The 22556-nt window shown below is 49.8% G+C and overlaps 6 protein-coding genes across 6 annotated transcripts; 3 read left to right on the top strand and 3 right to left on the bottom strand.

The window, feature by feature from the left end:
* Positions 1-687: 687 nt before the first annotated feature.
* Aud_010439 (bZIP transcription factor) lies at positions 688-1806 on the top strand (the record flags this gene model as incomplete). The annotated part of the gene is made up of 1 exon (XM_043295282.1): positions 688-1806. One exon carries the CDS (start codon positions 688-690, stop codon positions 1804-1806), a length of 1119 nt encoding a protein of 372 aa, XP_043151217.1.
* Positions 1807-1887: 81 nt separating this feature from the next.
* Aud_010438 (arsenic resistance protein) lies at positions 1888-3202 on the bottom strand (the record flags this gene model as incomplete). The annotated part of the gene is made up of 4 exons (XM_043295281.1): positions 1888-2541; positions 2599-2685; positions 2737-2879; positions 2938-3202. 4 exons carry the CDS (start codon positions 3200-3202, stop codon positions 1888-1890), a joined length of 1149 nt encoding a protein of 382 aa, XP_043151216.1.
* Positions 3203-6715: 3513 nt separating this feature from the next.
* Positions 6716-9761, top strand: Aud_010437 (beta-glucosidase; the record flags this gene model as incomplete). Its single annotated transcript, XM_043295280.1, has 9 exons — positions 6716-6775; positions 6838-6977; positions 7033-7077; positions 7135-7190; positions 7254-7647; positions 7698-7720; positions 7779-8553; positions 8611-9475; positions 9528-9761. The coding sequence occupies 9 exons, from the start codon at positions 6716-6718 to the stop codon at positions 9759-9761; spliced, it is 2592 nt and encodes an 863-aa protein (XP_043151215.1).
* Positions 9762-12154: 2393 nt separating this feature from the next.
* Aud_010436 (uncharacterized protein) lies at positions 12155-12868 on the bottom strand (the record flags this gene model as incomplete). The annotated part of the gene is made up of 1 exon (XM_043295279.1): positions 12155-12868. The coding sequence occupies one exon, from the start codon at positions 12866-12868 to the stop codon at positions 12155-12157; it is 714 nt and encodes a 237-aa protein (XP_043151214.1).
* Positions 12869-14640: 1772 nt separating this feature from the next.
* On the bottom strand, positions 14641-15258 carry Aud_010435 (GPI anchored serine-rich protein; the record flags this gene model as incomplete). The annotated part of the gene is made up of 2 exons (XM_043295278.1): positions 14641-14749; positions 14804-15258. The coding sequence occupies 2 exons, from the start codon at positions 15256-15258 to the stop codon at positions 14641-14643; spliced, it is 564 nt and encodes a 187-aa protein (XP_043151213.1).
* A 4648-nt stretch (positions 15259-19906) lies between these two features.
* Positions 19907-21586, top strand: Aud_010434 (dual-specificity mitogen-activated protein kinase kinase; the record flags this gene model as incomplete). Its single annotated transcript, XM_043295277.1, has 4 exons — positions 19907-20638; positions 20698-20989; positions 21038-21407; positions 21457-21586. The coding sequence occupies 4 exons, from the start codon at positions 19907-19909 to the stop codon at positions 21584-21586; spliced, it is 1524 nt and encodes a 507-aa protein (XP_043151212.1).
* Positions 21587-22556: the final 970 nt, after the last annotated feature.

The following is a 22556-nucleotide window of genomic DNA, read 5'->3' as shown; positions in this document are numbered from 1 at the left end:
AGCTTCGTGGCATGGCGATGGGCCAACTGACGGGTGATGACGTCGTGAAGACGACTGTGTCTGGGTGCGTAGGAAGTTTCCACTGAATTGCAGGTTGCCATAAGACATTACACATTATGATACCACGATACTCTGCGCTGTCAACGAGCCTATCAGGTATAATGATCCAAGCTTCCTATGGTGTTTAGCAGACTAAAAAGAAAGTCAGTCAGTAATTAGTTAAGTAGTCGCAGTTTGCTCAGCGAGATTTATTGTCGGGCTACGGGCGCGTCCTCTTCGAAATGGAGACTGAAAACTGTTCTAGAAAGCCAAACTCATTGCCGGGTCAAGCAATGTCACAATTCGCCTTAATGATTTATCTAGGTAGATATATTCTGTCCAAGTTTCAGGTGTGCACTTCCTGGTGCTGATAGATCTGGATCTGGACATTTGATCATAGTGGAGAGCAGCAATCACGTGCACTAGTCCCACCCACTGATTGATGGACCCGATCCAGATCCCCCAACCGGCTTGATTCTCCTAATCATTCATTCAACTGCAGCGGAGGCTAGGTCTCAGGCTGGATTGCACCAGTGTTCGCTGCCGACAACCTTCATAGGCTTAGAACTATATGCAACTCATCTGTCATTAGCAATTACAAGATATTTGCGTGTACTTTGATGACCTACCACTGCTGTTTGAGGCAGGATGAATCTCGACAGCGACCCAAAGGTTGGAGCCCTGGAGAAAGCGACTCGCACTCCACTGCATTCTGTTGGACTAATGAAGGGTCAGAAGGTCGACAAGCTCGCTCGCATCCGAGAGAACCAACGAAGGAGCAGAGCAAGGAAGCAGGAGCATATTCGCGACTTGGAGCAGAAGCTGGCCTCTCTACAAGACCAAGCACACAAGAAGGATGTCGAGCATAGATTGGCCGCACAACGACTCGAAATGGAGAATAGAAAGTTGAGGTACCTGCTATCTTGCTCAGGGATCCCACCGCATACGGTCGAGGAATATCTGCGGACTGGTGATGATCCCGCTGTGACCCAGAAGGTTGCGATACCGGCTCTTCGACGGTCGGAGTTTCAATCGGAACCCTTGCGTCAGGAGACGAAGTGTTCGCGTCCATGTGGAGGCAAATCATCCAACACTGTCAGTGAATTTCAAAACGGCGATAGTGGTTTTGAGATTCAGAAAGTCGCAATACCGGCGTCTCGACTGCCTGAGATCGAGCCCGAAATTCGATGCCGAGAGCAAAAATGCTCGGGCCCATGCTCAAGCAGGCCAACTCAAGACGTTCAGGAGAAACCGCGGTCTAGTGTCGAGTCTGTTATGACTCAGAAAGTTGTATTACCGCCTCTTCAACGGCCAGAGATCCGGCCTGAAGCTCCTTGCGAGGAGACAAAGCCTTTCCTCCCTTGCTCATCATCGTCGGATAGGCCAGAAAGGGACGCCAGTATTGCCGAAATGCAAAATCGACTCTCCACTAAGGACGAACCATCAGACACGCCCGAGCCCCCAGGAAAGACTACATCTCAAGAGCCTCGGGACCCATCAGAACGCCCCAGACTGCCTCCACTCTGCGACTGCTCATCTGGAGACAAAGATGTAGAATGTTTTCCTAATAATGGGGACACCCTCAATACTACTCTCTGTGCAATAGCGGATGAACTGATTCAGCAATACAACACTCGCGGCATGGACATCGCGGAAATTCGGCAGAGGCTATGGGCGGGCTTCTCCAAGGGCCTCACAACAGAAGAGGGATGTAGGGTGCAGAATCAGATTTTGTTTCAGGTTCTGGACGAAATTAGCAACCTCTGATGGGCTTGCTTACTATTATTATTATCCGTTTTCGAGGCATTATCGCATTATGTACAAAGTGCATGTGTCAAAACTTTCCCGTCATTTCCATTGCTGTCGCCTGGCAAACCACTTGACGACATATACCAACGCCAGGAGCACGGGAACTTCGACGAGAGGACCGACTGTGGCGGCTAGCGCTTGGTCGCTGTCGACACCAAATGTTGCAATTGCTACTGCGATTGCAAGCTCAAAGTTGTTGCTCGCCGCCGTGAAACTTTGTGTGCATGACAGCTTGTAACCGAAGCCCAATCGACGCGTTACTAGAAGGGTGATGAGGAAAATGACGGCGAAGTAAACGATGAGCGGAGCGGCGACTCGAACGACCGATACGATCTGATGGACAACATGCCTGCCTTGGGAAGCGAAGAGTACCAGAATCGTGAACAGAAGGCCGATCAAAGATAGCGGGCTGATCAGCTTTACGAAGGTTCTGTCGTACCATTCATTGCTGATGAGGAACCTTAAAGCGAAGCGGGTGACAATGGCTGCTCCCAGTGGTATGCCAAGGAACACACCAACACTCTTTGCGGCCAACGAATATTCGATGGTCAGACCGTCGTCTCCATCTCCGATGATGCGAATGAAAAGAATCGCGAGGGGAGCAAATAGAACCATTTGCAGGATCGAGTTGATTGCGACCAGAATCGCACAGTATTCACCGTCTCCTCCTGCAAGACCAGTCCAGACAAGGACCTGAAAGCTATTAGCCTGCATGTCCAGGGTATTCCGTCGTACGGACAAGGGACAAACCATTGCAATACACCGTGCGATGCCGACTAGTATTAAACCTTCTCGGAGTCCTCGTTCGTCGGGGAGAAACGCCCATGCTAAGGCAAGCTTCAAATGGTCAGCACCAACCTTGCGGTATCAGCGAAGTTTCCGACCTACCATGAATAGAGGCGCTATAATCCAGTTCACAACGATACTGAATGCAACTTGAATCCAGAGAGATTTTTCGCGGAATGACCGGTGGAGGGTCTCGAATCGCACTTTACACAGAATGGGATACATCATGACTAGTAGGCCGATTGCTATATCGTGTGTGAGCCATCATCCGGCCGTCTGTGTGTTTCGAAACCAGAGTCATACCTATAGGCACCGACACACCAACGAATTTCCCCTTGTCCAGAGCTTTGCTTGTATTGGGGACAAAGTTACCAAGAATGATCCCAATAAGCATAGCCAGGAAGATCCAGGCTGCAAGGAACTGATCTAGAAAGCCGAGTTGCTTGAATGCAGAAGCTGGACCAGCCGTGGCTGCATCGTTGTCAGATTTTGAGGCATCTGGTGTATTGCAAGCTTCGATATCGCTTGGATGCAGAGAAGGCGATGTGCTGTTTTTTTCCCGAGTCATGGCGAAACTGCATTAGAGAATCCAAGGTCCTGAAGATATGTGTAGCAGACCCAAATTAGAAAGCAATGCGAACTCCGAACTGAATGAAATCACATATGGATGGATTGCCTTTTCATCTACAGCTATGAATACCTACTGCTTCGACTATGAATATTCCCCATGGCGAGGCCGATAAAGCTTGCTTGAAACGGCAAAGATCTGCAGCCAATCATAACCCTGGAGTGACATGTTAAGATCACGTGATTCATCGCCCTATCCGCATGTGAAACCACCAGTTGGACGAGAGTCTAAGCTGTAACTGCAAAGATGAACTTGTGCTGTGGGAGTGAGTCCGTAACGGAAGTTGCTGAAAGCCAGGGCTCTCATAGCACAAGTCCATGATGTATTGATTCGGAGTAGCTGAATGGAGTTGAGAAATACCCATGCAAGGATGATCGGAGCTTGTCGACCCCAATGTGTTTTGATGCCTTTTGAGGCTTTGAGTGATGATGAGCTTCAGTTAAGCAATACCAGGCTCGGTATGATCCCATAGACTGCAGCATCGGATGGCTGCAAATGTTAGAGGCACCTTCGAGGATAGTCGATAGGAATGGCTTTAAAGCACTTTAAGTGCCTTCCTACCCTACGGCTAATCATCGGCTCAGCAGTAGGCTAAGCCTCATCATGGACTAAGTCTTGGCTACATCAGTAATTTAGCGTCTGTGCTACATGGTTGTTCTTGTTGTGAAGCCTGTGAATTGACACTTGAGAATTCACTCCCCTTCTCCAGGTGGGACTCCGCGGTCCACAATCAACACCACACTGGACATAAATTTTTGACCGATGGAGGATTGTTTACTCCATAGACAGCTACGGACACTTTTTACAGGTATGGCGTACAAACTGCAAAGCTCCGCAAAAGACACGGAAGGGGACAGGCGGGCTGATGTTTGGCGGCATGGATGATTGAGGGTGATGCTAGACGCTAAATGCTTCTAAGCTACTTGAATCGGCGTGGGAGTTTACTCGAGTAGTTGAGATTCGGGATGATATTGGACGACAGTAGCAGTTACCGAGTGAATAAGGTCCCGGGTTGATGATTTCGGAGCCTTTTTTGGGTTCAAGATTTCTCTGCTGGAGTCCGTACGCCGGGTAATTCTTGGGCCGGGAGGTGATGCCGAACGATTTGCAGTGTAAGGAGTACAGTAACTAAAGCCCCATCTCAATACATTACATCATGTATCCCACTTCCGTGTCATGGGCCTGAATGACCAGAAGGTCCTAGATACTACCATGGATACTCTATACTCCATACTCATGACCACGCCAACCTGCAGCTGCATATGCCGGCTCACTCTCCCCGTGGGAACCCCACAAATCGACGGGAAAACTACGGATTATGCCCGACAGACTAACAGTGAGAAATTTCAAATTTCGGGGAATCGGAGTAATTGACCATGTAAGGGCCTATACAGCAGACCGATCAACTGAGAGGATGCCAAGCAGTAATATGCGGCAGTCATGCTAGATCTGGTAGCACGAAGCAAGGCCGAAGGATATGTCTCCCTTCGGGATCTTCGGGGACATAGTATGCACACATGGATTTACTATTGTTCAAATGTATTTGTCTTCAATGGCGATTTAGATGTATTCCGCTCGCTCATAGACGGTTAGAATGATTGGAATCAACGAACCTCGTCGCACTTCTTGTTGGAGAGTAAAACGATGAATACCGGATAAATACTCCAATACATCATTGACTAGTGGGTTGCTGCCTGGAAGGGATATTTGAGGGATGATCGTCCGATCCTCATAATGTATTATTTCGTATCTTTGACTACCAGAAGTACTGTAAGTCATAACCCGACCCATGATATTCTTGTTTACCTAGAGACAATAAGTTTCCGGTGTAAACTGTCTATGACCAGATTACAAATCCGCAATCTATCTTCGCTATCTAGGGGATTGACTACACGTCGACCTCGAGTATGCATACCTATTCCACTCGGAGAAACAAGCAAGGTCAAGCTTGGCAGTGAATCCGCTTGTCGATTCACATCAGTAAGGCACTGTTACTGGTATGCTCCCTTGACGGGTCGATGATGCATTATGTAAAGAGGGGTTACTCTGCTTTGAGCCTCTCCATGCCTAGAAGGAGTTCCCGAGAGACACAACGCGCTAAGAGATCGTTTGGTGGCTTGTTGACGTTGCGATAGCTTCAGTTGCACGCGTGTTTTGTTGATCTGATTACGTGAATACCTGTACTTGGGACCAAGTCCGGAGACTCCGGACCCAGATGGCTTGAAAATGCGGGGTCTTGATGGGACAGTGACATTGAGGTGACAGCGCGCTCATCCCTGCTCTTCTACGCATGGTCTTGCTTCTGTCATGCCATTGATGCTTTAACAGGTTTTACTTCGAATGCGCGATTGTAAACCGAGAAGCCGAGTCATGGTGGCTTGACGGGAATGAGCCATGGGTATCTAGACTCGGCGGGACTGCGGGCTGGGACTGGAGCCTTAGGCCACGGACATACCCCGGAAGGTAATTGTGTCATTTGATCCTCATCTGTATCGACCGTACAAAGTTATGCACTACATTGAACATTGCTTGACGTGGCAGTATACACCAGAGCTTAAGGAATTAGAGATTTAAGGCGCATATTTCGACCTGAATGCGAAATGTTTTTGAATTTCAAGTAAGGTAAGGTAGAGCTATCCATGGTAATACCCGGGTACTACAGGTACCAACCATAGAGGTACGCGCTAGTCTTACCCCGTGTCTCCGACCTCTCCAGTTTTCGGCTCCAGGAAAACAACAAACATCGTCACCATCTGAGCATGATTAGTCTCAAGTTGTTTTCCAGAAAAGAGTGGTCCAACAACAGCCCATTACACCGCAAGTTACGGAAAGTATTGTAATCCATTGTCTAGATCATGTATCGCCTCCAGTTACGAAATGAAAGAGGCCAAGTCTTGCCCACTTGACCTGCCTCTCTCTACCTTTAATGTCTGTACTCCTTGGAGACACCGGGCCGAAGGATCAGATCTAGTACAAGTAATCGGGGCACATTCCGTCCCGTGCTGTACCACTTAGTCGCTTACTCCGTACCTTACTCTCATGGCATGGATAACATGGAGGTTGAGAACCGTAATTGTTTCTTTCTAGCACAGTTCCACAATTCTCTTGATTGGGAAGCTGGATGCCGATCATCAATGCCATCCTGTTATTATTTCCGATACCCAAATGGCAAGTGGTACCTGCCTTTCCTAGTACATGACTGCATGTGGGCTTAGTTGCTGTCCCTTGCCCGCCCTTGGGTACATTTGCCCAGACATTCATACATCATCGTGCAACCGCAAAGTAGTACCTTAAAATAATAGTCACCGTCACTCCCTGCCTCTCATTTTTTTGGACGGGTTATTAATACCCTGTTCTCCCTTTTCCCCTCCCCCTCTTCCTCATTCCTCTCTTGCCCAACTAGAGCTGTGTGGTCGATCTTTTCTTTTCGGGCTACATACACCCAGCTCAGCAATGAGGTTCGGTTGGCTCGAGGTCGCCGCTCTGACGGCTGTTTCTGTAGCCAATGCCCAGGTTTGTACTGGTTTTCCGTCATTATTTCGATCAGGGTTGACAATACTCCTGGAAATAATTAGGAATTAGCTTTCTCTCCACCATTCTACCCTTCGCCTTGGGCTGATGGCCAGGGCGAGTGGGCGGATGCCCATCGACGCGCCGTCGAGATCGTTTCTCAGATGACACTGGCGGAGAAGGTTAACCTTACAACGGGTACAGGGTAGGCTGAGGCTTTCTTGTCGACAGTGAGCTTTCTTCACTAAATATTCATATAGATGGGAAATGGACAGATGCGTCGGTCAAACGGGCAGCGTTCCCAGGTAAGTTTGCAATTCTGCAGTAACGTACTACTTCAGTGCTAAAACGCGGTGGTGCAGACTTGGTATCAACTGGGGTCTTTGTGGCCAGGATTCGCCTCTGGGTATCCGTTTCTGTAAGCTATACCTGCGGAGTCTTTCAGTCCTTGTATCATGTGCTGATGACTGTCACTGTATAGCTGATCTAAATTCCGCCTTCCCTGCTGGTACTAATGTCGCCGCGACGTGGGACAAGACACTCGCCTACCTCCGTGGAAAGGCCATGGGTGAGGAATTCAACGACAAGGGCGTCGACATTCAGCTGGGGCCTGCTGCTGGTCCTCTCGGCAAATACCCCGACGGTGGCCGAATCTGGGAAGGTTTCTCTCCCGATCCGGCTCTCACTGGTGTACTTTTCGCCGAAACTATCAGGGGTATCCAAGACGCGGGTGTGATTGCTACTGCCAAGCATTACATCCTGAACGAACAGGAGCATTTCAGACAGGTTAGCGAGGCCCAGGGATATGGATACAATATTACGGAGACTCTCAGCTCCAACGTGGATGACAAGACCATGCATGAGTTGTACCTTTGGTGAGTAACTGACACGTCAAACGTGGAGCTTTGACTGACCCGGAATGCAGGCCCTTTGCAGATGCTGTGCGCGGTAAGATTTTCAGCAGACTTGACTCGCGATGAAGAAATCACTGACGAACTGCCTATAGCTGGCGTTGGCGCTATCATGTGTTCCTACAACCAAATCAACAACAGCTATGGTTGCCAAAACAGTCAGACTCTCAACAAACTCCTCAAGGCCGAGCTGGGCTTTCAGGGCTTCGTCATGAGTGACTGGAGCGCTCACCACAGCGGTGTCGGCTCTGCCCTCGCCGGGTTAGATATGTCGATGCCCGGAGACATTGCCTTCGACGACGGCCTCTCCTTCTGGGGCACGAACCTGACTGTCAGTGTTCTTAACGGCACCGTTCCGGCTTGGCGTGTCGATGACATGGCTGTCCGTATCATGAGCGCGTATTACAAGGTTGGCCGTGACCGTCTTCGTGTTCCCCCTAACTTCAGCTCCTGGACCCGGGATGAGTACGGCTGGGAGCATTCTGCCGTCTCCGAGGGAGCCTGGACCAAGGTCAACGACTTCGTCAAGGTGCAGCGCGATCACGCTCAGATCATTCGCGAGATTGGCGCGGCGAGCACAGTGCTCTTGAAGAACAATGGTGCTCTTCCTTTGACCGGCAAGGAGGTTAAAGTGGGTGTTCTCGGCGAAGACGCTGGTTCCAACCCGTGGGGTGCTAACGGCTGCCCCGACCGCGGCTGTGACAACGGCACTCTTGCTATGGGCTGGGGTAGTGGTACTGCTAACTTCCCTTACCTTGTTACCCCCGAGCAGGCTATCCAGCGCGAGGTCATCAACTACGGCGGCAATGTCTTTGCTGTGACTGACAACGGAGCTCTCAGCCAGATGGCGGATGTTGCATCTCAATCCAGGTGAGTGGCGGCCCTGGAAACGCGTTCTCTGAACGAAGTATTGACCATTGCAATCAGTGTGTCTTTGGTGTTTGTCAACGCCGACTCCGGCGAGGGGTTCATCAACGTCGACGGCAACGAGGGTGACCGCAAAAATCTCACTCTTTGGAAGAACGGCGAAGCCGTCATCGACACTGTTGTCAGCCACTGCAACAACACGATTGTGGTTATTCACAGTGTCGGGCCCGTCTTGATCGACCGGTGGTACGACAACCCCAACGTCACCGCCATTATCTGGGCGGGCTTGCCCGGTCAGGAGAGTGGCAACTCCCTCGTCGACGTCCTCTATGGCCGTGTCAACCCCAGCGCCAAGACCCCGTTTACCTGGGGCAAGACTCGCGAGGCTTACGGTGCTCCCTTGCTCACCGAGCTTAACAATGGCAACGGCGCTCCCCAGGATGATTTCAACGAGGGCGTCTTCATCGACTACCGTTACTTTGACAAGCGCAACGAGACCCCCATTTATGAGTTTGGCCATGGCTTGAGCTACACAACGTTTGGATATTCTCACCTCCGAGTTCAGGCCCTCAATAGTTCGAGTTCGGCATACGTCCCGACTAGCGGAGAGACCAAGCCTGCGCCAACTTATGGCAAGATCGGTAGCGCCGCCGACTACCTGTATCCCGAGGGCCTCAAGAGAATCACCAAGTTTATCTACCCCTGGCTGAACTCGACTGACCTCGAGGCTTCCTCTGACGACCCGAACTACGGCTGGGAGGACTCGGAGTACATTCCCGAAGGCGCTACGGATGGTTCTCCTCAACCCCTTCTGAAGGCTGGCGGCGCGCCTGGTGGCAACCCTACCCTTTATCACGATCTTGTCAGGGTGTCGGCCACCATCACCAACACTGGCAACGTCGCTGGTTATGAAGTCCCTCAATTGGTGAGTCGAGTCGCAGGTTCCTTGCCCTGCATTTTGGCTAACTCGCTTTTAGTATGTTTCCCTGGGTGGACCGAATGAGCCTCGGGTCGTTCTGCGCAAGTTCGACCGAATCTACCTGGCTCCTGGGGAGCAGAAGGTCTGGACCACGAATCTTAACCGTCGTGATCTCGCCAACTGGGATGTGAAGGCTCAGGACTGGGTCATCACCAAGTATCCCAAGAAAGTGTACGTCGGCAGCTCATCGCGTAAGCTGCCTCTGAGAGCGTCTCTGCCCACTGTCCGCTAGACGATGGGAGGATGAAATTGTACAGGAATTTTTGGTTCATGCGATGTACAGAGCAGTCGTCTGCTTCATTATATGATTTTAATGACGATGATGAGCTAGTCTAACCTGAGTGTCCATCCATACTAGTAAACGATGCCTTACTGATGGTGAATCCACAAGCTCATTGACTACCAAGCTAGCCCTTGCTTTGCTTTTTTGCCGTGGAGTAGGTATGCATACTATAGGAAACTTTGTCTGACCCAGAGTCTCTCAGCATGATTCTGAAGGGCTGGCTCTGAGAGTATAATGTCTCTTTCGGGTCGGGTTGGTTGACGCCCCACAACTTTGTCGAAAGGTAGCTCTAGTTGTCCCCTGGTGATAGATGTTGTGTTGTTGTCCCGGTATAACCGGATGGTTGGATGGTTGCAGAAGGGCGAGCTGCAGGGGAAGACCCTGTGATTATCTCCCAACGCTGCATGATGACCTCGAGATTCGCCCGGTTAATACCAATGGTGACAACAAGTTTAACTGTCGATGTAGGGGTCTCCAACCACGCTCGAGCATCCAGAGCAAGGTACCGAGCAGATCCTGATAGACTTACACTGACTACGAAGTTTAGCTCAGTATTGTATTGTGCAGGACCTCAGGAGCAGTCCGCTTCCTTTTTCCAAGAGCCGATGATCACGGTGGCCCAGCGCCAAACTGGGGCCCCAAGGTCCATTCTTCCTGTGGAAGTCGGAAAGGAGCACAGCTATGTGTTTGGGCACTTCTTAAGTAGTGTCCTCCTGTGTTTTCTGGTTCACTCATTCTTGTCAAATCCTTTATCTTCATCCCCTTTTTTGATCTGGCGGAACAGCCGTGAAAACCAGGTACTGCTCGCGGGACTTGTCTTGTGCAAGGGCTTCGCGCCGGCTCTCCAAGGTCCTGTGTAAACCCTGACTGCTGGTAATGTGACGGTGCGGTAGTCCCTCGACTAGTTTGCGCTGCAGCGTCGCCAGACTTGAGCCTATCGGTTGAGCGGGGCTCCGAAGATGCAGATTGTGCCTGGGGCTCCGCTCCTTAGGGGAAGTCTGATATACGCCAGGTCCAAGAATAAGCGGGAGATTTGATTATCTGTCAAGAAAGCCGAAGCCGCAGCCGTTAGCCGCTATTCTCTGCTCAGACCATTCCTTGTGGGTTGGGGTTCGGATTAGTCATGGGCCTTTTCTGAATTATCTGCTTGATGTTGTTTGTGACTAGTTGGATACTTTGCATGTCGACAGCTTGGTGTTCGTGGAGGTATGGGGTGTCGTGTATGACTCTTTCCAGTTTTGACGTCATCTGCTGCCGTCCATGTGCCGATTGATACAGGTTCAAAAAAGATGCAGAGCCGGTTATATCGATTTGACAGGTCAAGGTCTGATGTATCATATGTTCCGCGTCTCCCTTGACTGCGGAACCAGTCCAGAGACAGGAGAGGAACATCAACTATCTCGATTATCCGAGCCTTGACCTTTCTTGCAAACTTCGACGTGCTCGAGCGGCACTACCTGATGAGGATAGAGCCCGTGACCTTCCCAGGAAGACTGCCGGTCTGCAGGAACCGATATTTTGACTTGAGGACCTGATAAGGTACGTCGTAGTGTAGGAGGAGCCATCCTTACCGTAAACAGGGTGACACAGGCACCATATCATTGGCAACAAGTTCGGTTGGCAAAGCGACCTCATAAAGCCATACACCATCTGCTACTGCTCCGGGATTCGGTTTGACAGAATTTGAGGTACTTGGTGCTCTGGGGGTTGTGCTGGATGAAGGACATTGACCAAGTAGGATGCAGTGAATCGCTACATGCTCATGGCATGCATGTTAGCTGTCAGCATGGCCGACATCAACGAGCATAAGGATGCTTACCATCTCTTTACTGTGCGACTCGTCCTGGCTGACTGGTGAGTATACCAGATAGACGTAGCTGGCTGAGAGCATTAGCATAATGCTTCTAGAAGGCATGTATGCATCATTTTATGAAGGTTGAGGCAGTAGACTAATGAGAAATTCGTATGACCACGTGTAGAGAATAGGGAAGACGCTTCCTTATAGAATAGTGAATCAGATTGAGAAGTTAATCTACATCGGAGAATAAATACTAAGACGGACAGAGAATAGAAATGGCATTTCTGAGTTCACTATCTTAAAATGTGAATATCTTGTCAGATATCTAGAGCTCGGAGCCGTGTCATACTCGGCTATTGACCTTCTCATGAACTCGTATTCACCATGAAATGTCCATCAACGAGTCGGTGAAGTATGGAGGTCCCCTGGTCAGTAGGCCTTCTCGACCGACCGACGGGCCGGTTGTCCGGTTCAGGGTTCACTGCTGTGGCAACAAATTTCTGTCGCGACAACTCTGTACATGCCTGCAATCCCAACCCAAAGCTCATCCAAACGGAGTGCGGTTCATCCGCCGGGCGATCTCCGTCCATCGCGATGCGCCAGCGTGACTGTGGCTGTCACTGTCACTGTACCCTGAATGCAGACTCATACTCTGGCTATAGGCACTACCTCCCACCGAAGGATCCATCTCAACCCCCGGCGGGAGGGGCGGAAGAGGTCTGTCAAAGTAATGCCGTTCGTACGGGGGCGGGAGGTCGTCCGGCTGCGGGAGGGCCTGGCTATGGGCAAGAGTCACGTCCATTGATCGAGAATGCTGCAGCGGAGGGGGCCGGAAGGCGGCCGCGGACCAGTTGACGTCGCCCCATGTTGACGAAGAAGTCGGGGAGCTGGCGGGGGAGCTGGTGACTACCCAGATTCTCTCGCTTTCGACCCAGGTGAGTCGGCGAGGACGGCGCTGCGCCGGCGAGAAGCTGGAGAGATCTGAGTTACTGTGGCGATAGCTGTGGACGTGACTGTGACTGTGTCTGTTGTTAGGGCTGTGACTGGATCGGACAGTGGAGTTGAGCTCGACGGCTGGGCCTGCTTCGTCTCCATGTCGGGGCCGTGCGGTGTGGCGGATGCAGGCCGGGCTGAGATATCTTGTTCGGCGAGGAAGGGCATGAGCGTCGGCGGACGCCGGTCTTTGCAGGAGGTGGAACCCCTCTGTTTCTGGACTGGTGAAGAAGGCATGGTCGAGGTGTATCTGAGGAACAGACATGGTGCAGGCCGGGTCGGCGAGCCGGGGGTTGTGGATCGGGGGGCCTTCGAGTGTAGAGAGATCCATGGGAAGCGAGTACTCCGTACACAGCCTGAAATCGACGGAACAGGGGTTCTTTTTTAATTATCGCTAGATGCCGTCAAATGGGCCCTGAGATCGAACGAGATCGAACCCCACGAGGATTCATGCAATAAGTGGCGCGAGAGTACGAGGCCCGAGAGTCGATAGAGCCAAAAATAAGGAGCGAATACGACGCGACCCAGATGGCAAGTGGATCGGCACCTTTGAACAAAGTTAATATGTCGTGTGTTGCAATCAGAATAGAAGTATACTTCTGTGAGAGCATGCCAGCATGAATTACCTATATATGTTGTGGGTGAAGGCCATAATCATCCTGGAGAGGCAGTGCGACAACACAACAACAAAGAAAACCAACAGACAATAAAGGGAGAGACTCCCTGCGCCTTTGATCGATGTCGGTGTCAGACTGGGGCCCCTTGACCCCAAGCCAAGTTTATGGACGCCATGCCATGCCATGTTCGTGGTATTCCCGAGTCCCTGTCAGGCGATCTGGGGCTCGGATGGATCCCTTGGACAACCGTCGGCGGAGAACCAACAAGGCACCTCGCGTTGAGAGGTGTGAAAGCGAAAACGACAGTATTTTGGCCCCGTAGATAGATCAAAAGCGTCGGCCACAAGCGCAAGGCGAGAAGAATTCGCTAAGCCTCTTGTTGGATGGAGCAGGTTGATATAAGGCGCACCGTCATATGAGATCGGATCTCAAGTTCACTTGACTGCCAGGCGGGTAGACAACAATCATCGAGCGTGGCTCTAGTCATGTGTCGAGTATGAATGGATAACTCACCGCGTCAGTTTCGCTTCTTTGAGTATACGAGGTCGAATCGCAAAGGCCAAGAGAAGAAGAGGGCTGTTGTTGTTAGTCGCTGGCATGAATCATGATATGTTGGATAACAATAACCAATTGAGAACACTGCCACAAAACCAAGTATTTGATTACCCTGCCTCAGCATATAAACGATTCCCTGACCCGCTAAAATATTCTTTGTCTTCAAAGCCTCAATTAATTCAGCCTTACGTTGTTACTTATCTGGCCTTACCGCAGCTTCCTAACTTTGCGTCTGCTGTCTCTTTGTTACTATCTAAGGAGTGCTGACTTGGAAGAACATTTCTTCGAGCGTCGGAAGAATAAATATCAACTTTAGAAAGATGGATTAAAATAGTGAGAATCGCCTGGTGTCCATCTACAGAACACTCCTAGTGTTCTGTGCCTCCCACTTTTGACTCAGCCTTCTAGAAGTGACTTGTGGTGTTTTTAAGTATTCGAGATGCTACATGCACATTCCTCCATGTCATTGATTTATGAATGCGTAAATAAGATTAAGCTGCCTTGCATCGGCCTCATAAGAGGGCGATCGCTTATTTGTGTCTCGGCAGTTGCTGTACATCGTTACGAACCATGCGATCATTCCCAAGATGAGGCATGATCGCCTTTTCTCTCTAAAGTAATACTAGACGCAATCAGACGATGAACATTACAATTAAATAGGTTCAAGTTACATCATCATATTGACAAGTCGAGAATACAATGTAAGAAAAAGATATGTATAAGCAAGGATATAAACTACTCTCCCAAAAGAAAGCCCAACTATTTGACACACACCCGTCACTCCATCATGACAAGTTCATCCAGAAGCACTGTGCTGGAGCCTCGAGTGACCAGGGTTCACACTATGGACAAGAAGTGAACTGCTCTAAGCCAGGAAGAAAGCGGCAGCGGCGGCAGCACCAGCGAAGACGAAAGAGCCGCCGAGGGTGTTACCAGCGCCAGTGGCGAGACCACCAGGAGGAGTAGAGGAAGGACTGTGACTGGTCAGTGGATATTCAGTCGACGAATCTGGTGAGATGAGAACTTACGTAGCGCTAGGAGTAGGCTTGCCGGTGTGAGCAGAGGGGATGACGGGGACGGAAGTGTGAGAAACGGCACCGGCAGAGCTGCTAGGAGTACCGACAGGGACGGTGATGTAGGTGACGGTGGGCACGCAGGTGGTCACAGCAATGACGGAGACGCTGGAGGCGGCAGGAGCAGTGTTGGAGGGAGCAGGGATGACGGGAACGCTGCTGGCGCTGCTGCTGCTGTGGGCGGAGTGAGTCTCAGCGGGAGCAGAAGCGGTGCTGTGGGCAGCGGAAGTAGCGGTCACGGCGTCAGCACCCTGGGGGGTGGAGGTGGAACGAGCAGGGCAGTTGGTGACGGTGGGAGCGCAGGAGGTGATGGTAACATCCTGGGTCTCGTAGACGGTCTGGACGTCACCGTTGGGGAGAGCAGCGGCAAGGCCGGCGAAGAAAGCAATGGAAGCAGCAGTGAAACGCATCTTGAATATTGGTTGGTTGATTGGTTGGTTTATGTGGAAAAGTCACTGGAATTAGCCGTCAAGGCAATTTTATGTCGTGGTTAAAGAGAGTGTGGGTAGTTGGTTTGGTTTGAAAGAGTGGCCGACCGAAGTCAAGTTGAACTGATGCTTGAAGCAGGAAGAAAGTCTTGGGCTTGAGAGAAAGAAACAAGAAGAAAAGAACGAGGGAACGACGGAGGGGGCGCTGGGGGCCTTTGTATGAACGGGGAGATTAAACCTGGAGATCGTCTCAGGGGAAAAAGGCAAAGCGAGACTCGACCGTGGCGGGTGGAGAGCGAGGGGGCCTGCACCACCAGCACCATATTATTATTATTATTATTATTATTGCAGTACTAACTAGGTACAGTAAGTCAGTAACGGAGTGTTCTCTATTCAGCCTGTAAGTTTCCTCCGATAATTCACTAGATTGGAACGGCTTCACTAGATCTAAGTCAATCAATATTACGGAGTAGTATTGCCAGAATTATGAATCTCCTGACTAGCAATCTAAGATTAGAGGATTGCGCCAAAGTCGCGATGTACATCTGGATACCAAGGTTGCTCCATAATCTATATTGAAGTGAAGGTAAACAGTATGAGATAGGAAATGCAAATGTAGTATTACACAATGTGTTTGGATTCCAGTTCGCTCATCCTCGCATATTATGTACTGTATCCTCATGGTACCGCTAAGTACGCTCGTGGGATGAATTGACAGAGGCTGGCCTATGGTTGGTGGAGGATAGCATCACTGCATCAGCCGGCCTAAGACAGTGTCCTAGTGCTTAGCTGGTCGGCCATGAGTGCGACCCTGCGTGGTGTTGATCCCGCAGTTCCATTGCTTGTTCGAGTATCGCCGACCAAAAAAAGCGGTCCAATCGTCGTTCCTGAACCCCTGAGTCTTAGGAACTAGCGAAGTTAAGAGGCTTTCGACTTACGTAGTATTTCTCGGCATTCAGCCGTTTTCTACTCCGTACACTCCTTCTATCGCATTCTAATAATGTCAGGTTTCTTCCCATTACGGACTACACCTTTCATCAACCTACTCTCCATTACAATAATGGGTACAGGACAGGAATGATAGAGTAATGAACCCGCAACGACCCATCTCATCTGCCAAGCGATACAACGTTGGGACTTGGGAGTACCTGTTTCATACTTTTCCGCTGTGTACCAATCAGAATTCATCGTTAGCCGTTCCTGAATCCGTGGTCCACTCAGAGGCCTCGTTAGTTTTCCCGCTGTGGCTCTCCAACCCCGCTGCGTGTCCAATGATCGGAGACCTAGTGGAGCCACAGTGCTCCACCTGCCCCTAAGTCCTTTATTTTGATTTCAATTCAATCTGGCGGTCTCACTCAGGGACGGGCAACAGACAGTCAAGCCGAATGATTCTGGTTCCTGAATTTTTAGGAACTCTGAATCTGAACATGTCCGGATCCAGCACTTCAAGGGATGATCATGTCCAGGAACCAAGGGTCTGTTAAGAATAGTACTGGGGTCAACTTAAAATCAAGCACGATGACCTCGTGAGTCAGTAATCGCCCTGAATTGATGCACGTTACATTGACATGCTGTGACGCAGTATGCCAGTCAATGCACAGACCCAATGTCCTTTTCCAGAAATTGGCCGTGAAATGCACCCCTGCCAGGGACCACGTCTGGATACCACTAACAAAACACTGACTTGACTGAAGTCTGAGCGAGAGCTTCGAGACCAGGGCCTTTTGAGACGCCACAGTCACACTTGTTGTATTGCTTAATTAAAGCTTAGTGGCAGGTATCTATCTACGGTAGCAGTACTACTGGTATTATTTGGTCTTGTGAGCAGAAAAAGAGAATCATTAGGCTTAGAAAGACAAGCCACAAAGGAGAGACATGGCTAAGATGTTAATGAATAGCTCCTCTGGTTACCCCTGACTAAAAGCGAGCATATTCAAGACTATAGCTTTTTACTGCTAGGTGAACCGGTGATAGGCGTCAAAGCCAATTCCTCTGAATTCAGAGCATGTACTTCGTAGCGATGTTCTATTTTCCGAAGCGATGTACCTGGTTCCTACGGCTAATCCACCAAGTTCGAAAGGATATGATAAGCACGACCAAGACTATCTAATCCTTAGGCCTGGATCTGATGGAAAAGGGGTCTGGTCCATCCTTCTGTCAGCCGCAAGCAAACTACCGAGTACACTATCTAGTCCGCTAGTCAAGCCAATGTTGCTTTGATTAGAAACGGGTTATGGATTATGGAGAGTGGTCAACGGCGTCGATACTATAAACAGAAGACTCTTTAGTCACTCATTGACACTCAGAGACACATTGAATCACGGAGTATTTCAGGGAACACAGCAATACGGTCTGTGCCTATCCTAAGTATTTGTAGGACATGAGCAGGGACATTGGTCCACAGATCAACAGGGGCAGTCTACCATTCTCTGCTTCCCGAACCAGTCTAGAGAAGCTTGCAAAATTTTGTACTGGCATTGAGTTCCATTCTTTAGAGCCAAACAGATTATGCATAACAATATTATGAATAGATGTCCCAAGCGAGTCAATGACGAAGTCGCTATATTCCGCATGACCATTCCTTTCTTGCAAGTATCTGGACGATCTTCGAGTAGTGGGGATTGCAAAGGCTCAACCGAGGATCATCAGAGCCGCGCGTCTATGATGTAGTAATTGGAGAATATACCCCTCTAATAGCGACCAGGACAGTAGGTAGCTGGCATAAATATGAGGTAGTACTGTAGAATCATCCAATAACATCTGTACAATTGCCGAGGATTGCCATTATTTCTTCACACTCGTGAAACTTCGCTTTATCGTTTCCTTAAGAGAAGAAGAGATGGACCATGTTGTGTGTATTCTCGGCATGCAATGACCTCGGTGGCTATTTTAGGCCCTGTGGGGCCTGGGTATCGGAAGTAGGGATTATGACATACGGAGTAGTCATTCTCACCTCCACTGCTTGCCGTTGATCATGAAGAATGTTAATGGATGGGATGTCAGAAGTAGATTGAGCTCTTGTGCGATCAAGATTGGAGATCCAAGTCCACTGCCGGTGTGGCTTTTTAGATGAATAAACTCGCAAGGCTGAAGTTGAAGCTGAAGCAGCACGTGCGTCAGTTGAAACAGAAGACCCTGATGGGGAGAAATTCCTCTATTCGGACAAGTACTACGGAGTAAAAACGCTGAGAATCCTAGGTGAAAGACCAAAGTCTCTCAATCAGCAGGAAGAAACCCTGACCGAGTGCCCATACACATTTGCAGACTTGCAACTTGCAACTTGCTGCTCGCTGCTTTTGTTGATTCAATGTTGTGGAGCCTGACCCAAGCAACTGCTGCCAGCACAGCCATCCAGGACCAAGGACCCATCCTCACAAGCCACAAATCCGAGTATTTTAAGTACAAGGAGACTAACAATCTGAAACACTCACAACTTGAGGACTCGGATGTCTCATCTCGGAATAGGATAGGTGTAGAGACGCCACATTCGCCAGATTGGGGAAGGAAGGTGGCTGAGATGTTGTTAAACCGATGGGTGACCACACTGGCTGCTTCGGCTAGGGCTCATCCTCTCCACACTTGCAGCCGGTACAGAGCAAGATACCTGTCGATATTCGATGGTCGACAGCATATGAACTCATAAGCGAGAGGTTTAAGATTTTCAATCCAGGGTATGATGCCATCAAGCAGAAGATCCGGGTAGATGATGTGGAGTTTCATTGACAAGATTTTTCGTGGATGCCTAGATGCCTGGGGCCGAGGACAACACATCGAGACCATCACAACAACAGCAACAGCATCAAAAATTGTCACGGAGTTGAAGACGATGCCAATAATGAAAGACACCATCTAGTGATCCTGATGAACAAATTTAGATACTATAACTATCTGGATATAGCCGGTAGGAGTATTAGGTAGAGCTCGCATATTTATAGAAGTGGTACTATCTAGGCGCCTTTCGAAACACACTGGTCCCACCGATGCGATCCCCCAGCGCGATTGTGTCTGTTGGCTGTGTCTTGTGATTGGCATTGAATTGTGATAGAACCGAGTAACAGCGTATAACATAGGTAATTGATATAATAATATAAGCGTCATATCGCTCATCTAGCTGTGGATGGTAAATATTCGACAGTTCAAACGTCAAACAGCCAATCCAAGCTGACTGACACTCTGTCAGCTGCTCTTCGTGTCATCAATCAATAATTCTTTCGCTTCCCCGACCGTTGTTGGCCCATCCCCATCATCCTTCGATCCTATCCTCACCCACACCACCCTCATCAACTCCTTCGTTCATCCAGTCTCTTTCTTTGATTCTGTTCAAAAGAAGAGAAATACCAACGTTCGTTTATCCCGATCTATCGGTGTCATCTATTGTGTTGTCTCTTTGATCTTACGCCTACTACTGTTATAGCTATTATTCTTACCCCTCCTTTGTTCATCCGCCGCGTGTATCTCGGCCCCACGGCCACCTTTTCAATACCCCGGTGCTGCTTCGTCCACCCTCTTTTATCCATCTTAGTTCTCGAGCTTCCCATTCAAGGTGTCCAACTCAAACGTCGCCGATCTGGCTACCTTGGCTGATCCCAACGAGTTGTTTTTGCCGGGGGAGAGGCAAAACAACCTCGCCATGTCGTCCTCGCCCGTTCCTCTCCTCAGACCACCAGTGCCTGGCAATCGCAGCAACGGCAACGGACCTCGACCTCCGAAACTCACGCTGGGCATCCCTCCATCACCGAACAGCAGACCCGTCGATGGGAATGCCGTTGTCCCAGCAGTCGCAGCAGCTGCCCCCAAAGCTCCCCAACCTCAGCGACCTTCTACCCGTCCCGCTCCTCCTCAGCTGCGACTCGCGACCCCCATGGGCAGCAGCTCGGAGGTCCCCCAGGAAGTGCCCCGACTGGCGAATGGCAGACCGGCGCCTCCGCCTCTGGCGACCACGGGGTTGAACGAGTCGACCGGACATTCGAGGTCCAGCAGTTTCACGTATCTGGATGGGAAAGCTAGCGGTCCGGCATCCGCATCATCGTCGAATTACTCTGCCCTCTCGTTCGCCATGGGTCTCCGACAACCGCACGGCGGCACCCCGGATCCCTCCTCTGCGATCAGCTCGGTATACTCGGACCGGGAGGGAGGTGTGCAGATGGAGCGCGATAACAGCGTCAACGGACTTCTTCCCGATTTAGATAAGTTAAGTCTGGAAAAGGGCAGGCCCCTGGATGTTGATGATTTGGATGATGAAGGTTGGCTGGCTGCGAGTGAGCAAAAGAAGATTATCGAGCTGGGTAGTCTGGGTGAGGGCGCTGGCGGTGCCGTTACACGGTGCAAGCTCAAGGACGGCAAGACCGTTTTTGCTCTGAAGGTATTTACCATATTCCTGAAACGTGAGATTTCTTCATACCAATACAATTACTTTTCCAGATCATCACAACCGACCCAAACCCGGATGTGAAGAAGCAGATCGTTCGAGAACTCAACTTCAACAAGGACTGTGCGTCAGAGCACATCTGCCGGTACTACGGCGCTTTCATGGACAAGTCGACGGGAACAATCTCAATTGCGATGGAGTTTTGCGAAGGAGGAAGTCTGGACAGCATTTACAAGGAGGTCAAGAAATTGGGAGGGCGAACAGGAGAAAAAGTACTCGGCAAAATCGCCGAAGGCGTCTTGAATGGTTTGACGTACCTACATAGCAGAAAGATTATCCATCGAGGTAAGCTCGCTTCTTTCAGGTGATTCGTGCAATCGGCTGACCCATCAGACATCAAACCCTCCAACATTCTCCTATGTCGAAACGGCCAAGTGAAGCTCTGTGACTTTGGCGTCAGCGGCGAATTCGGGACCAAGGGAGACGCCAACACATTCATCGGCACATCTTACTACATGGCTCCTGAGCGAATCACCGGCCAATCCTATACCATTACGTCCGACGTTTGGTCGCTTGGTGTGACGTTGCTGGAGGTTGCCCAGCATCGTTTCCCGTTCCCTGCCGATGGCACTGAGATGCAGCCACGAGCCGGATTGATAGATCTCCTTACCTACATCGTTCGCCAACCCATTCCCAAGCTGAAAGATGAGCCCGAAAACCGTATTCGCTGGTCCGATAACTTCAAGTACTTTATTGAATGCTGGTATGTATCTCCTGCCATGAACAAATGGGCCAGCGTTAACTTGTCCTAGTCTCGAAAAGGAACCTCCACGAAGAGCTACACCATGGCGGATGCTGGAACATCCGTGGATGCTAGACATGAAAAATAAAAAGGTCAATATGGCCAACTTCGTCCGGCAGGTCTGGGGCTGGCAAGATTGATTCCCCCAGTCCTGGACTCTCTGCCGATTTCAGCATTCATTAGATCCGTTTCATTCCCTAATCACCACCCACCGACCGCAGCATTGACTTAATCTCATCCACAATAATGCCCTTGCATATATTACGGTCTCTCCTTCAACGCTTAACAAGTGGCTGGGCCTTCTTGATTGACCAGGATGTCAAAAAGCATACGAATCTTGCATTATGACGACATTCATTACCTGCTATTGCAACGTCATTCCTTTGGGTGAACAGCTGGAGTTGAATTATATTCTTCTTGGTTTCCAACTTTCCATTCCTATCTTCCGCAATGTTCCTTCAAATTTTGAGGAGAGTTCGAAGACATCTGCCGGCGGGCAGCAGTGCTGGCGCTTTTACATGGATGCCGAACGGGATAGCTGGGACTCGATCCTCTTTGTGAGTTTCAATGTCGGTTCAGCCTGATTCTTCTTGAGCAGCTGCATCTGTGTGTGCTTTTAGTATCTACCTTATGTTCTTGTTCCATGCCTGTCTTCCAACGAGAAAGTACATTGGCGCCGTCAAGTCAATAGTGAAAAATCTCATTCGTCTTCTACCGATGTGACAGTATACTGGTCAGATCAAATAGCTCATCGACATTTCCATTACCTTGATAGCGATGTAACAACAATGCCTCAGGCAGAATTTATATGGCGATCGCAATGTTGCAATGCCAGAAAATGCAACGGGAGTTTCGTAAATTTCCACTGGTTTCCAGGTAATATTCCGGAATTTCCTGCACTCTAGTAAGATGAAGTAAACGTGACTGGGAGCTGTGTAGTGTGTATTTCCTAACTTTTACGGATTTGACATTTTGATGGTTCGTTTGTGAGCCCGGGGGAATGGTCTTGAGATGACGGGACATGGATCATTCATTATTTCTAACTGCCAAAGGCAAAACTATGTATATGAGTAAGGTATTCTCCTACCGTGATAAATGCATAGGACAATC

Source organism: Aspergillus udagawae, assembly GCF_001078395.1.
Source record: "Aspergillus udagawae IFM 46973 DNA, scaffold_9, whole genome shotgun sequence".
Classification (NCBI taxonomy): domain Eukaryota; kingdom Fungi; phylum Ascomycota; class Eurotiomycetes; order Eurotiales; family Aspergillaceae; genus Aspergillus; species Aspergillus udagawae.
Note: the sequence above shows the minus strand (reverse complement) of the source record. Positions and strands in the feature narration are given on the sequence as shown.